This window comes from Xiphias gladius, chromosome 18 (assembly GCF_016859285.1).
Source record: "Xiphias gladius isolate SHS-SW01 ecotype Sanya breed wild chromosome 18, ASM1685928v1, whole genome shotgun sequence".
In the NCBI taxonomy this organism is placed as follows: domain Eukaryota; kingdom Metazoa; phylum Chordata; class Actinopteri; order Istiophoriformes; family Xiphiidae; genus Xiphias; species Xiphias gladius.
In genome coordinates, this window is record NC_053417.1 from 5588491 (window position 1) to 5605025 (window position 16535).

Sequence of the window (16535 nt, forward strand, 5' to 3'; positions counted from 1 at the left end):
GAACTGCTTCTAGCCTCTAATAAAATGGAAAACAGGACTAAAACGGCCCAGACAGGAAAAGGGAAACTGTGTGCGTGTAACTGACTAGATACTCTTTGTAGATGGCAATAGTAGCAGAGTACTATCTGGTCTGAAATAGCAGTCATTGTTAATGTTGGAATGACCAGGCTCAAGCATCTGCTCCAACTGTGGCATGGAAATCCTGTCTGGCAACCATACACAGACACACACACACACACACACACACACACACACACACACACACACACACACACACACACACACACACACACACACACACACACACACACACACACACACACACACACACACACACACACACACACCTAAAGTCTGCTCCTTATTACTGATGCAACAGTCAGGATAAAAAGCACAATGTCACATGCCCCTGAGGAACATGATAATACACACACACATACACAAAGGCTTCCCCCACACAGGGCCTACATACAGTAGAAAGAAAGTCTCACAATTTCACAGACACATATAGGGAAAAGAGAGGGAAACGCACACATACACACACAAAGGAGTAGAGAGAGTGAACAAAAGATTTGAGAGCAGAGGATTGTGGGAGCTGTTTCATTAGGAGTGGTGACAGGTGTCAGAGCTGAGTCTGCATCAGATAGTGGAGCAGTTCTACACAACGAGTCACAACAATCTCTTTACCTGGGGGATTCCTCTAATCCCGCGATTTCGCTCCTCTCTTTTCTTTCTTCCTCTCGCTCACACTTTATCTTTTTGATGTTTTCTGTATGTTTCTTCTTCTCTTTTTCTCTCCCATTACCGCCTTGTCTTTCCACCTTTATTTTATCCAGGCATAAGAGTTAATTGAGCATGTATCAGTGTTTCCGGAAACAATTTTCGACCGATTCATACGTCTCCACACCAGTGCCGATTTCCAGTACAACCAGCCTGCTACTGGTGGCCACTGGAAAACCCGCTACATCCAAAGAAGTGCCTTGTTGAGATATAAATTTACTGCAGTATAAGTCAGGGATGAACAGTGAGGCAGAGGATGAGCTGAGATAAACCACTGGATAAGAAAGAGATGAGGAGAGGTGAAAAGAAAGGGAAGGAGGGGAGGAGATGAGGAGGTGAGGCAAGGTCTTGGGAGCCATACACTCGTTTATTAAAGTGGGGGATGAGAGTCTAGGAGGTCAAGTTCCCAACAGAGCAAGGCAGGGGTGGAGCGCTGCAACATTGGAGCTATACACACCACTTATATCTATCCAAACTACTTCCCAGACAGGCAATAAAGACACACACACACAAACTCTAAAATCTAGTTACATATACCCAAAATGCACATAGTACAGTATAAACACAAATGAAACACATGCACTTTTATCCTCACACACCAGCTACTACTACTACCACTACCACCACTACCACCACTACCACCACTACTACCACTACCACACACACACACACACACACACACACACACACACACACACAGATCTGTAGCTAAATCTTGCCCTCTGGCTCTGTGCAGTAAACTAGTGTAGTCTTAGGTCCGTGGAATGTTTTACAGTAGCCTTGGGGCCAGATACATAGAAACTGTGATCAGAGGTGGGAAGGTAAGCCTTTAGAAAAAAAAAAAAGTTTTACTTGGCCTTCCAAACTACCAATATAACATTTTTATTGTGTCTCTGTCAGTTGCTTCTGGCGCCTGTAGGCCTACATGCTGTACCTCTGAAGTAGATTTGAAAAGTGATGCATTCCCTTAGTTAAGAAGAAAATAATCAAACTAACTTACATACTGGGTGCTAATCTTTACAAGAAATAAAAGAAAAAAAAAACAGTGTAAATATGTAAACATCAGCAATGATGATGGTAACATGATATGCAATTTTATTTAGATGTGCATAAAAGTTTATGGTTAGATATAATGTTGATAATGTTATCGGTGGTTTACTATAGTGGAGATAACTTTGTGTATTCAGTCTTCCATCATGTTGCAGCTCTGATGTTTGAAAGTATATTTTTTATTGAAGACAGTTACAAACATCTCTAAATATGAATAGTTGTGCCGGCACACTCAAGATGATACTGCACTATAAGTCCAGTACCATTCATGACCATATTGATACAACACGACCATATTAATACATCATTTCACGACACTCCCTGTCTTTATATATTCCCAACCAGAGGCCGTATAGTCTGATCACACATAGGAATCCTGTGCTGCATCTCTCTTTTATAACTCTTTCCCTTTTCTAACAGTAAAAGCAGTGTTTCTGACAGAAAACATAAAGATGGAAATGTAACACTTCATCTGTGAATATCCTGCTCTGCTGTTTATTTAACCATAATGATGTCTGCTGCCATGAACTCCAGCTGTCTAGGAGGCTTTACTGCATTTTCATATTCACTTTTCCTCTCCTCTATAGCCTCCTTTTCATCATAATTTTCATCCATTTACTTCCTTTCCCTCACTTCTAATTACTCTCTATCAGGATGGAGACATCACATCCATGGCATTGTCAGAGATGAGGCGAGAGCGCTGATTGGCTGCTGGCTTTCACCCATGAGGCCACCTGACTGAGGCGCTGACAACCTCCGAGTATGATGGATGAGGGAGTCTGTGTGTGTGTGTGTGTTTGTCTGTGTGTGTGTGTGTGAGTGTCAAGGGGGGTCACCACAGTGTGGAGGGTCCCCATGGATTAGCGTTACAGTCCAATGAACCATTTCAGAGAGAAGGGGGCGAGACCCCATCGACCAGTGCTGTTACACATAGACGCACACACATACACAGAAAAAATAAGAAAGAAAAGGACCTGATATGATGAGCACATCTCCCAGGAGAGAGGGGAAGAGTCATCTGTGGAGCAATGTCTCAGTTTTAGACACTAATATAGTTATACCCTTAGAGAATAAATCTAACATAAAGTAACACACATACACACTCACACACATGCACCAGAGAATACCACATTGATGGGCAATGGTTCATGCTCCCAGTAGATCTCTCCATTCAATCAACACACAGGCAAGTCATACAGCTGTATTTACTGTATATAGAACTCCTGAAACATTTCTCCTATTTAGACACATCTTTCCTCCTGAGTGTTTTTCTCTCGCTCTTCTTCAACAACTTTCTTCTTAATCTCTCAGTGTCTGTCTCTCATGACCCCATAGAGTGAGTGAAGACAAGTCAAAGTGGCGAGAGCTTTATCAACCTGTACATCACAATATCCAGCTATTTCTGCTACACTCACAGCACATACTGGACACCCTCCCTAGAGGTTGCCTATGCACTAGATGCTGTAAATCTCCATGTAAAAACCCCAGATAAGAGGTCAAACGGAGGCCAGACATAAACTGATATCCAACAGCGCAGTAGCCGGGCTGCACTACGATAGTCTTGTGGGCCTCATTGCTACAGAATGTTTGATATGTGGAGTGTGTACAGCTCATAGATGATCCGGTTTAGTATGTATGTGAATTATTGAAGTTCTGTTCCTTCTATGTTTGTACTTTTTACCTTCTCATTACTTGCTCCACAACATTTTTAACAAACCACAAATTATGAGCCATGTTTTATCCTTTTTTTATGATTTGGTACCACTGGTAAGCAGGTGTCACTCATTGTTACCTTGGAAACATGGCTCTTAGTTCTGAGTTAACCTGGGGGTCGGGTGGCCAACCTTTTTGTCTTAAAGGGTAACTAAACCCTCAAATTCAGCCAGAAGCCTCGGACCATCATATTTAAAAATTGCAACAGAGGAGTGAGCAATGACTGGAGGAGGTGTGGCCTCAGCCGTGTGTAACGTGGAGGGTCAGGACACACAAGTGACTGATCGACCACCGCTCAGTGTAGCATGGACACAGTCAGAGCTAACCAGCCATGAGATGCTACTGTTTGACTTTTCTTTTCTCCACTGGAAAGACACAGAGTCTGGCACAGCTTTGCATTCATAGTAAAACATTTTTGGCCCTTTGACAGAGTCAGGTGCCTTTGTTGTGCCTGAGCTAGCAGCTCTACTGCAAGGCTCTCCGGTGTGTGTGTGTGTGTGTGTCTGTGGGGGAGTGTCAGTGCATAGCTGTAGCCTTGCTGTTTATCACAGTTAATGTTACTCTTTGTCAGCCATAAATTTCATGAATATAGCACAGTTATTGTTGGGTGAGTGTTTACTGCTACTGCGGAGAAATAAATCAACAGCATCTCTGTGTCAGTGACACAAATTGAGGCTACGATTAGCCAGAGTTCTTCTTTTTATAATTTGTACAGCAGCTGCTATCACAGTTGCAGGGATCAATAGGCAAATTGCAGCCTTGCCTATTTCGTCAAGTTTAGGGAGGGGCCAGAGGATTTAGCTGAACTGAACTTTGAAATCCATGTAAACAGAAACTAGCTAAATTTGAGCAGCAAAAGCTGTTATTACACACAATATGAATTATGTTGGAAAAATTGTCTGTATCGACATCATATACCAACCAAACTATGTGATAATGAATACAATGGAGAAAAAAATAGGGTGTAGTTACTCTTCAAAATAAGTCAGTGGTTTTTTTTTGTTTTGTTTTTTTTAAGTTTCTAACACTACTGGCCTCCCACTACAAACCAGTCTAAACTATCTTGAGACAATTTCTGCACGGTTTGATAAAACCTAATCACCTGGCATTTATATGCAAAAAAAACCCCATACATTTTCTAATGCTTTCTGAGGCAGATCTCCATTTATCCAACATTTCAATATAATAATAAGCAATCAAGCAAAGAAGCTATAGAAAAAATATCCAGTGACTACTGGGAAAAGACCTCTACTCCACTGACTTCATCACACGTCTCCATTAGAATAGCAGTGCCCTGTGTATTATCTCTGATGACCAAGTGTGATTGTGTGTCTATCTGGATGCTATCAGGTCAGGATGGTCAAAGAGGAGGATGTAGACGATAAGCATCAGCTAGTGGATCGATAGGAGCCTCTAAAAATACACAGTCTGTTTGTGAGTGTGTACGTGTATTTCTGAGGGTGACACAGTAGATACATGACAGATAATGAGAAGTTATTCAGGGTGGCCTCACTAAAATACAGCCCTCTGTTCTCTTTTTTTCAGCCTGCAGGATCAAAATTTGATGAATCTTGTTTCATCTTGTGAGCAGAAAATGACAAAGTGCTCCTTGTCATGTGGGAACCAACCAAAAACAGACTCACAACCCATTTTAGACCATGACCCAGTGAAAAACAAGATATTTCTGTGACCCACCAAAGAATCAGCCTACCTTTCAAGGTCAATATAAAAGTCCATGATAAATGGACTTCCTCATCACCTACCTTCATGTATTTGGGTGTATTTCTAGTATTAGTCTCAGGAGAAGAGAATGAACTTCCTGGTCCCAAAGGTCCTAGGCTGGAAAAGTTTAAGCAATATACAACACAGTCAACTTCACAACAAAAGACGCAGCATAGTATCTAGTATGCAAATTCACCAGGGCAAAAAACTTTTGAAAGCGGTAGCTTCTCTTTGCGAGACCTGTTTCATCTTTTATTCTACATTTGTGACTCATCCCCCATGCTTCATTTCAACGAGAAAACTTTTCATCTATTTTGCTCAAATGAACCTCAGTCATAGTCTCAGGTGGAAAGAGGGCAGGCACCCCATTGCACCAGACTAGGAGTTCTTCTGTTGAATAAAAGACACTTTGAACTGTGTTAGAAGCCTTTTGGAGTGTCCACCCACTCTTCACAGCCCCTTACAATAGGGGATATGGAGCGAGATGGGTTAAGCAGTAAAGATAAAAACAGAAATTCGCCTATGAATTGAGATGCTGATATTTATACAGTATAAATGTATGAACACAAGCAACACATTGACTTCATTACAGCTCAATCAGAAGTCAGAAAATTTCGCCAATTTTACTTACTTTTGAAAACTTGAGCAAACTTGACTGTATTAGTCTCATCACTTTTAATCTAAACACTTTCTTCAAATCTCAAGGGGAGCCTACTGTCTGAACCTGAGAGGAATTTACACTATTGCTCGTCTTTATTGAAAACAAAGCCAACGTTGAAATGCAACAGATGATAGAACTATAAACTATGAACTATACAGCATGTGTTATACGGGATCCTGTAAGTTTCATCTATAAAAAGGTTGCTTGTACTTGGCACTTTTTGAACTTGAAAGAAGCTTCACCGATAAATATGGGCTTATATCTAGTCGAGAACTATGGTCACCCTTCATTTCTTCCACTATACCTGTATTATCTGAATCATGTACTCAAAGAAAAAAAAAAACGAACCAGCTTGAGCGGCAGATGAACTTAGGTGCATGTATCAAAAATTGAAGTCAGAATGATTATGCCCTAAAGTGGTTCAACTTGAACTTACCTGTAGGTGTGATTACATTTCCAAGACCAAAAACGTGTTCAGAGGATTCTTTGTGAATGATATGCAAGTTTCTTTCCAAGAGTATGCAGAAGTTTTCAATAGCCTTCGAGTTATGTTTGCTTCCGTTTGGTTGATCTGTCAAAGGTGTAACCAAGACAACCGCAGGGCTAGATATTGAACCTTAATACTTTTAAAACACAAACTTAGGTGTGTTGGTAGCATTGGGTATCAAAACCAGATGCTTTGTCAGGTCTACATCCCATATTCTTTGATCTAACTACTTTGCCAATTTTATGCTGTTCAATTTCAAATTAATTTAAATTTTAATTTAATATATTGTATTGTTAAAAATAGTGTTTATATTCCCCAAAGTGTGGAATCAAAAAGGTGTGGTATTGACACATGCATCGAAAAATTCTTCAAAAAAAGAATGTTTCATCAGCCTTCACATTATGGAGCACATCATATACCAATAAACAGTTATTTAAACCTTCAATTTCAAGGATATACTGTAACTGCATTCATTTGCTTCTTTGCAGGCAGAAGCATCTGGTATCACCAAGTAGCAACGGGACTAAATTTCAGATCAAGGGGTACTCCAGCCATTCAGTATTGCACTTAAGGAACTCAGGGGACTCACAAGAGACAGATAAAAAAAACAAAAGACTAGTCAAAGCAGTAAAGGCCAATATAGCCAAAATGACTCTTAGTTCCTATTATAGGTCAAGCTCAGTAGCATCTTGAATAGATCTTTAATAGGCCAGGCTCCTTGTGACAAGTAAATTAAACTTCATCTAATATCTGTGGTTCCCCTTAAATAACACAAAATTGTGCATGCCATGCAGTCAACCCCCACAACAAATATTTTGGTCTTGAATGAATGCATTTTAGTAATAAAAAAAATCTAATATATTCCCTGACTTTGCCTTGGTAGATGTAACCAAATAAACCCTGTTAGTATAAAACAATGGACTTAAGAGCAGTGACACCCCAATTAATTCCCCTCCCTCTCCTCTTCAGTGCACCATTTAGGAATTTGATGGCAATTACATTTATCATTTTAGACAGTGAGCACCATCAAACTCTTTCAAAACTAATTTTCCACATATTATTACTCATGTGCCTTCCGGGCAACAGTTGAGTGAGGTTTATTAAGCCTTTGGCTGGAGGGAGACGTTGTGTCAGATAAGAAAAACAACACAGGAGAGCATCATTTCGACTGAAAACACGAGTGATGCATGTCTTCTTAGACTGTTTTCTTGATATTTTCATACATTCATCCGGCAGTTTATTACCAAAAATATTAAATTTGCCCTCTTGTATGTGTAGCAATAGGAGAATCCATGAATGGAAGCCAGGAATATAGCAATGAACAATGGCGTGAATTAAAAAGTGGCCTAGACTCCTCTGTGACTTAATAAGTAGTGACATTTGAATATTTCCTATTTATGTTTAACAGACAAAAGTAAGCTCTGTAACTCCAAGGTAATCTTGAATGATTTTCAGCAGCCGAGCTTCCAGCAAAGAAGAAAGTAGGGCAGAAAGCATTAGCTAAATGACATGGAATTACTGAGTAGATGCTAAGAAGACACGAGGCACAGGTGGTGTCACGACCCCCAAGTATCCTCTCATCTCCTGAATGGTTAAACATCTCTCACATCCTCCTCCCACTCCTCCATAATTCTCCTCCTTTCATGAACTTGCTCTCTCCTTCTGTTCAGGCTTCTGTTAATGTTGCTCCCTCTGACAGTGATATCTTCTCATTACTTTTTCTTATTTTATCAGCCTGATTCTTCCTCCTCTTGTATGTTATTTATTTCCCTTCCCTACACATTTTCTCAACTTTCTTCCTTTGTCTATCTCGTTCCTCCTACAGAATATCATATCTTCCCCCCACCCATCTTCTATTTTTTCTCTTGTCCCAAGTTTTTATCTTTTTTCCCCAAGCCTTATTTTAGTGTGCAAACTAAAAAAACAACATGTTTAATCAATCCCAAATTCACCAAGCTTGTTGATGAACTGGCCTTGAGTAGTTTGGACAAATGCACTGTCCTATCTGCAGTCTTTCAACCATAATGAGACAATTAAATTGAGCATCCTGACACAAATTTAATTATTACCTTGCTAATTAGAGGCATGTTATTGTGACTTTTGACTTTCTCTAGGGGAGAAGAAAGATAATAATACATCAAGCCATGATCTATCTCTTCCATTTATATTGTGTTTATAAAACTAAATGTTTGTGGGTATCCGAACACAACTTTCAGAGGCATTATCAGAGGTAGTATTAGTGTATTTGATTTGTATGCATTTTATTAACCGTGTATTGATAGCTGACGGGAAGCAGCAAGCATTTTTTTTTTAAATTCTTATCTGCAGTATGCATAAAATTTCATAAATGAGGCCCATGACTGTTATAGCAAGCTTGCTTCTTCTCTAACAACTAGGCCACTGCCACACTCCTCCCCTTATGTTTTACTGTGGATGCTCCACCTTTCGCTTCTCATCTCATCTGTCTCTCTCCATTAAACACGCCAACGATCAGAGAAGCATCTGGAGATGCATCTTTAAGCTTTAATACACTTTGAATAATTAACACACATGTGCGCACTCATACACATACACACACACACACACCCACACACACACACACACACACACACACACACAGCTGGGTCTATCAGTGGCACGCTGCTCCCAAAGCCAGAAAAACTCAGGGGGAGAAGGGAAGCTTGCTCTGTGCCAGTCCCAGCCCCAGAGTCTCCAAGCTGGGCAACTCAGAGCTGTGTACAAGCCTGAGCTCCAGCAACCAGCAACAATGGAACGACAGCTGTAACTGACACCCTTAGCTGGAGAAACAAAGAGAGGGTGTCTGGCTCCTGCTAACTGACTTGTTGAGGGAATAAGGAATGGGTGAACAAGAGGAAAGAGCTCACTGGGTTAGAGATCAAAAAGGGAAACTCATATGGAGATGACTGGTAAGCTGCATGGCATGGTTTGAGCAATGATATGATGGGAATATGTGCGTAGAAAGGTTGGCTTGTGGGTGTATGTGAGCACCTGCATACATGAATGTCTGCACTGGTGTTTCCTGCAGCAGCGAGGTTACCTGACAGAGACATACTACCATCTAACCACCTCACTCATCATGGTAATTCATCCTCTAATTAGCAGCACGAATCCTAATACTGATCCACATATCTATATTCACCTTCTGTACATCAGGAGCCTAACACAGCCTGCTAATGATTATCAATGAGGCTAGGCTACAAAGCCAGTGGTTCAATCCTCTGCGCTACAGCAATGTATCATGGACCTGCTGTATTTCACTGAATGCGAGGAGGTCAGCTTACGAGGAAGAGAGGGGGAGAACAGAAAGGAGGACAAGGTGGAGAAACAAGAGATAAGGGATGAATTGGGCAAAAGGAAATAAAGGGCGGAGGACTGAAAAGAGGACGAAGTAAGGTGGAAGGGGAGACAAGATGAGGAATGGAGTACGAAAGAGGGTAAAAACCATAACGGCAAAAGGAAAAGAAGTTATTGAATAAAGGGAATGAAAGAAAGGAAGGAAAACATGAAGAAAGAAAGAACGAAAGAAAAAAAAGAAAAAGAAAGAAAGAAAGAATGAATGAATGCACTGAGAACAGTCAGAGCTGGTGAGTTGCAGTTTCACTTACTGAAAAGGTCAGTGCTTCGATAGTTAAACTGTTTCAGGGCGTCCAATGCAGAACCAGCACTGACTCATAATGAGCATTTCTTTCCACAGATTAAGATGACTTCACTCAGGCAGTGTCTTCAAGAATATATCAGAAATAAATACCCACTATAAAAATAAACTCTCCTTGCTTCAGGTACCAATGAGATGATTAAATGTGATCTAGGAAGGCCAATTTGAAGAAAGATCCATGAGTTTAAAGGATTATCAGATTCCAAAACACAAATAAGTCTGTAATACCAGGGGAACGCTTTACAGCTCTGGAGAGTTATCAGGGTGATAATAATTATATCTTCCATCTCAACCAGGCCAGTATCCCTAGTAATGAGGTCCATGATGGACAATTCCGCACCTCAATTTTTACATCCAATGCCAACGTTTAATGCCAATGCAGGAGGTCGTGTTCCTTTTATGTTCCAAGGTGGAAAGTAAGGGTGTGGGGGTTGGGGTGGTGGTTGGGCTCAGAGCCTGTCTGGCACTCCTGCAGGAGTTAGCATCCCGTCACAGATCTGCAATTAATGTTCACTTTTTAATTATCCATAAAGACAAAGTTTACCTAACCTAACCTAAATCGAACTCCACCAGCTTTACCCATTAGCGTTTGCCAGTTAATGGGGAGTACTGCTGCATATGTGAAAAAAAGTTGTTTGACGCCTTTTGTGACTCTAGAGGGGGCTGCGCGCGGTCTGATAAACTGCCTGAATTGATGTCATGTCAGCATCAGTTGGGGCTGAAGACTACAGGTGTGAAAATGAAAAAGATGGGGTGTGGAGTTAGTTAGACTGCTGTTCCCCTTTGAAACATACAGTCAGTGTTGTTTCCTTTATAACCATGTTTATTATTGATGCCGGGACAATGATGGTCTCCTACGCCTGCTGCTGGTACGCTCCTACTTCATGTCCCAGGGTAACAACAATTGACCAATATGGGAGTTGGGAGGACTTGTCATGCATTAAAAAAAGAAAACTTCTCGTCAAAGCTCCCATCTGGGGCTGTTATTTGGCAGCCATTTTATATATCTGCCGTCAATCTTCCGCTGTATTAATTCATTTGTGAGAGATGAAATATCAAGAGTAAAAAGCAACTCCATGTATAATGAATGAACAACTTAATTAACAAGCATGGAAATTGCGATCAATAAATGAATAAGCAGGCAAGCCTGTAGACAGGAAAATAAATGCAAACAAATCTGATTTCTAATGCCTTTTCTGTTCCTTTTTATTGTTATCTTATTTTGTCTACTTCCTTGAATCTGAATGAAGTCATTTGAACCAACCCCTGGGCCCAGCATCGGCCCAGTCTGCTATTCCAGCCCAATGCTGGGATTCACTGGAGCAGAGCAAATTTGTTTGTCTCTGTGTTTGTTTGTCTTGGTGTTGGTTTCTCTCATCTTTTGTGTTTACACACATTTCTGTTGATGGCCTTCTCAAGTGTTTCTGTGACTCTGGCAATTTTCTGCCTGGTCGCCCCTAATGTGCCTCTCTGTTTATCTGCTGTCACAATACAGCTGATTATATATATTTACATACCCAGGAAGTGACAGCACAGACTTATATTTACCTTAAGAGGGAAAAAATTAGACATTAGTGGTAATTTGTTTACAAACAGAAAGAAAAGGTGTATTTTTGTGATTGCACGGATTCACAGATGCTATGAATTTGATCAGATATGAAGTGAAGTCAGCCTCAAGAAATATGACAAAATGCCTTTGGGAAGATAACCAGTGTAGTGTGAATTCAATCACTTTGGCAACCGACTGCTAATGACACAGGGGGAAACTTTTTCAGGCAGTGGAGATGGGCAATATTGCTTTCAGTAGGGGCTATGGACTGGCAAACTGGAGCAAATTCAAGGCTAGAGGAGATAAATGTGTGATGACAAAACTACTGCTGCTGGCTCAAATGCACATATGCATTGCTTCAAAATGTTACCTATCCAATGACAGAGAGAGAACATAAGGATACAACAGAACACAGCATCCATCACAAAAGCCCAAAGCTGTCACTTCACTGTCTGCTGCGTTAATAATAATAATCCATGTGAGGATGTGGTGATGGCACTGTTGTGTGTGCGTCTATCAAAATTCAGCAAACCCCCCCTGACATTCAAACTGTCTTGGTAACCATGGCAGCGCCTGCACCAAACAGTCAGAGTACATCAGAAGGATAAAAAAAAAAGAGGGGACACAGAAAATAAAAAGCTGAATTGCTGTGGCTCTCCAAAGAAGATGAGCATGGATGTCAACATGGTTTGTTTACAGGAGGATGTAACATGTGATAGCGCGTGTGGAGTCAGGTGTTATCCCTTCCATCCACACGCGCACACACACACACACACACACACACACACACACACAATGTCTTAAAATGGCTTAAAATGTCCAAAATGCTGCCCCATTTGTACCCTCTGACATTGTAATATACGCATACCTCGCACACCCGGCATATCTGACAGACACCCGTACACATGGACACACACAATGTCTTAAATAAAGACAATGGTCACGCATACATACACACTAACATATACATGGAAATAAGAGCATGTGCACATAGACATAAAAGCAGAGGAAAATCTTAAAACATACAAAATAGCCACCCACATATAAACATGTCTATGCAGACGCACTTGCACATACACGGACACACAACTCCTTCATTCCCACCCACACTGAATACTCTGAGTTGTATGTAAGGTTGGAAAGGTGACCAAAAAGGATAGAGAAGAGAGGAATGAGAGAAAGAGGAGGAGAAAATATTTATCACCTTGCTTGATTTTAAACTTTTTGCCTGAAATAGAGACAAAGCTGGAGTGAAGGTGGCTGGATGTTAACTTTCTGAAAACACAAAAGTTTATTTGTGCTTGTCAGTGGGAATTTCTGTGTTTGTGCGAGCGACAGTGAGAATTACAGGACTTAGATGGAAACAGTGGAACTGCGAAAGCCCATCATCTCATGGACGATTGAGAGTTTTCATGCAAATATAACATTTGGGACGGTAGCACGCGCTGCCATTTGCATACTCATTCACCCTTGTTTAGAAATGAATAAATCCAGCGCTGCTTGGAGTAGAGCAGCTGCTGCTGGGCCACTCACAGCAGCACTCATTAATATACACATACACACATTCAAATGGGGTACAGGTCCCAGCTGCACCCTTGGCATTACTATGCCACTATACAAACTTCTGTGTGTGTGTGTGTGTGTGTGTGTGTGCGTGTGCACATGCATTAATACTTGTATTCATGTGTTGCTCTGTAAGTCTGTGCTTCTTAATCGGTGTTTCTCTGTGTGCTAGCGATTAGGAAAGCATGTTTAAACACATGTGCTCATGGATTTTTGTGTATGATTTTGTCATTTTGCGTGTGTGTGCGCTTAAACCCGCACCTCGGAGGTGTTGACTCGTCCCTCCTGGAAGGAGCAGTCGCTGGCATCCTGCGTGCACATGTGGCGATATTTGCACCAGTAACAGGGGAAGTTTCCGTTAACACAGGACAGGCACCTGGAGTGGGTGAGAATGTGGGACAAAGAGGAGAAAACATATGGGATTTAATATTTAACATATGCAATAATCACCTTTTAATAATCATAATAATTCAAAAAAAAGTGTCCTGTAGTGTTTCATCTTATCCTTGAATTTTCTTGTGATGGAGTCTGAGTTTCCCCTCTCTTATCTCTGTGCAGTCAGCCATGGTGGCTATCACTGTTCATGCTATCCAGTTTTTCTTTGTATCCCAAATAAAAAGAAAAGAAACTAAGATGAAACACCCTATAAGACCTGTAAGATACAAAGTGTCCAGGATTGCAAATACTATATATAAGTATAAGCTTCCATAACACCTGGGAATGATCAAGTGAATTCCTTTTTTTCACTGAGACTGAGGAGTACTCTTCCTCTTCACTTGCACAAAACCAGCCCAGGCACGAGAGCATGCATGTTTTCCTTTCCTGTTAGGAAAACTGTAAACTCAATGTACCAAGAGCCCAGAATTTCTGCCAACTGGACAAACAATTTTTAAAATGCCAAATGCAGACTAAAACTAGGTGGTCATTTCTCACTTTGATTGGTTGGGGGGGCTGGTCTAATACGAACTGGCCTGAGGGCAGAGGCCAGATAGAAAAGAGAGTAGAGAAAGAAGAGAGGAGAGTGGCGTGCTGCGACGAGTACAACTATTTTGTTCTCCCGTTTGATGGACGGTCAATGATAAATTTTATCCCTCTAGTGTTTTGGTCTGAAATCAACTGAGCCAAGTGCATAATTGTGGACATAAGAAGAGAACTGGAGTGGACTGGCCCGGCCTGGACATGCAGTTGAGTGAGCACAGTGTATGGAAAGGTAGTGCTAGGAAGGGCTACTTCCTCTCTGAAATTTTTTATGGCTTATAAAACATAAAATCCTATCCTAACTTTTTAAAGCATCATTTCCATGAAACCTTAAGTATAAATTCAGTAAGAAATCCCACCTTCAAGTTACTCTTTAAATACAGAATAAAAGTAACTTTCTCATCCCATTCTCCCTTCTCACATTTGTAGATCTTATCTTTGGCATCTAAATGGTCAATGAACTACTTAAAACAAATGACCAATGCAGCAAGAACCTGCATCAGAAAAATACTATGTGTTGGGGATTTATAACTGTTTAATGTCAACCATATTCAGTGCTTTTCTCTGAGAACAAATCAAAAAGAAAATGTGTAACGACATTTAAAAGACAAACACCGACATCATCAAGAACTTGCTAAATTTGAAATTTAAAATTGTTCACTATAATTAGTATAGAATGCACTGATGGAAACCCAGCCCCCGGTATGACCTGAATTCACCATAGATGGGGTACGATATACTCAGGCAGAACTCATGCCAAGTTAAAAACAGAAAGATGTTTATCTCCTAAAATCAGGTTGGAATGACAAGTGTAACTGTGGCCTTGTGCATTAAGACTTTTTTCCAGCTGTCAGCGAGGCCAAGGTGGATGCTGAAAACAGCCGAGAGAGAGCAGGAAAGAATCCTCGGTGATCCACTCCTCTCCTCTTATTCGCCATGCTTGGAGGCTTACAGTGAACTAAGCTGGCAGACCAAGATAAGCCTGTTTTTAAATAACATCTGTTTTATTTTTTTTCTTCTTCAGAGTTGAGGAAGCAAAATGAATATATACACATTTGAACATGGATTACCGGACAAAAGAAGGGCCCTCATGGCTACCAAAAAAAATGCAACGGGGGAGAAGACTGTATAAAAATGCAAAAGTTAGTTTAGGTTTTTAATTTGTTTATGTGAAAAGTTAAATTAACTTGTTCACTAGTTTTAGTTAATTTAGCAAAATGTTACTTTCATATTAAAAAGGAGAATTAAACCTTGGCAATTCATCCATGTCAAAATGATCTGTATGAACTTGATTTTATTTGTTTTGTTCAAATTCTCTGCTTCATCACAATTTCCTCAAGTGTTTTCATATCAGTGTTGTATTAAATTTTCGTTGTCAATCATATGACACCCACAGGAAAAAAACAGGAAGTCTCCATTTACCAGCCTTTATTATTGTTTTCTTGTCATTTTAATGCAGAGTATCTTTAATAGCTGGATATGAACTTAAAATCAAGCTGTAAACTTGATGTAAAAATAATGAAATTGAGTTAAATATCAAAAGAAATAACTACAGAGACTGACAGAAAAATATTTTCAGTAACCTTAAACTTGATATGCTCTTTGAGCTAAAACAAGTCCTGGCTTTGTGGTCCTTACACAACTTCTGGACATGAATTTCACTTAACTGGCTTAAGAAAAGCAAGCTCTAATTTTATGTCAGTCATCTCTCCCATTTGCTCTCACTGTACTCTGACCTCCTACAACTCAACCCCCACACACCCACAGTGTCTGTTCTCACATCCACCCCAGAAACTGACTGGGACCCTGTGGGGTCCCTTGTGTGTACCCATCGCCCAGTTATCACCCTCCAGGAGTTCCACAATATTGCAGTGTATTGCTGACTGTATGACAAGTTAATGCAGTGCTCATTGTAGTAATGTCCTGTTGCATTTTTCGGAGTCAAAGGATATTAATTTCCAATATGTAACAGTTAAAATCTTTGAAAATTGGCCATTAGTTTTTATTACAAAGTGTACTTGGAAAATGGAGCTACTGTGAACTTCTGATGAAAATCACCTACTGGGATTCCTCAAGAAGCTCCCATCACACCTTTTTTTACATCTTCAGTAATTCAATTTTTTACCTAGTAACATTAAAGGAATTAATGATGCAAGTCTTTGCCAGCTGGTCTTTGCTAGGTTTTGACATTTTGAGAAATACACTTACTTGCCTACAGTGAGATAAGAAGATCAATATCACTTCCATGTTTTTATGCTAAATATCAGCAGGCTGTTTGCTTAGCTTAATACAAGTGGAAGCAGTGGGAAAACAGCTAGGCTTACTCTGTCCGAACGTAAAAAATATATACATATAT

The 16535-nt window shown here is 40.3% G+C and overlaps 1 protein-coding gene across 5 annotated transcripts in view; it reads right to left on the reverse strand.

Moving 5' to 3' along the window:
• LOC120804386 (plexin-A1-like) overlaps positions 1-16535 on the reverse strand; it is a 302292-nt gene that overhangs the window by 89882 nt on the left and 195875 nt on the right. For all 5 annotated transcript variants that reach the window (XR_005709443.1, XM_040153824.1, XM_040153823.1 and 2 more), the window contains exon 10: positions 13463-13577. Coding sequence is in view for 4 of the 5 variants with exons in the window: in XM_040153824.1 (XP_040009758.1) it covers positions 13463-13577 (115 nt within the window). In the remaining variant the exon portion in view is untranslated. The remainder of the gene's footprint in view (positions 1-13462; positions 13578-16535) is intronic.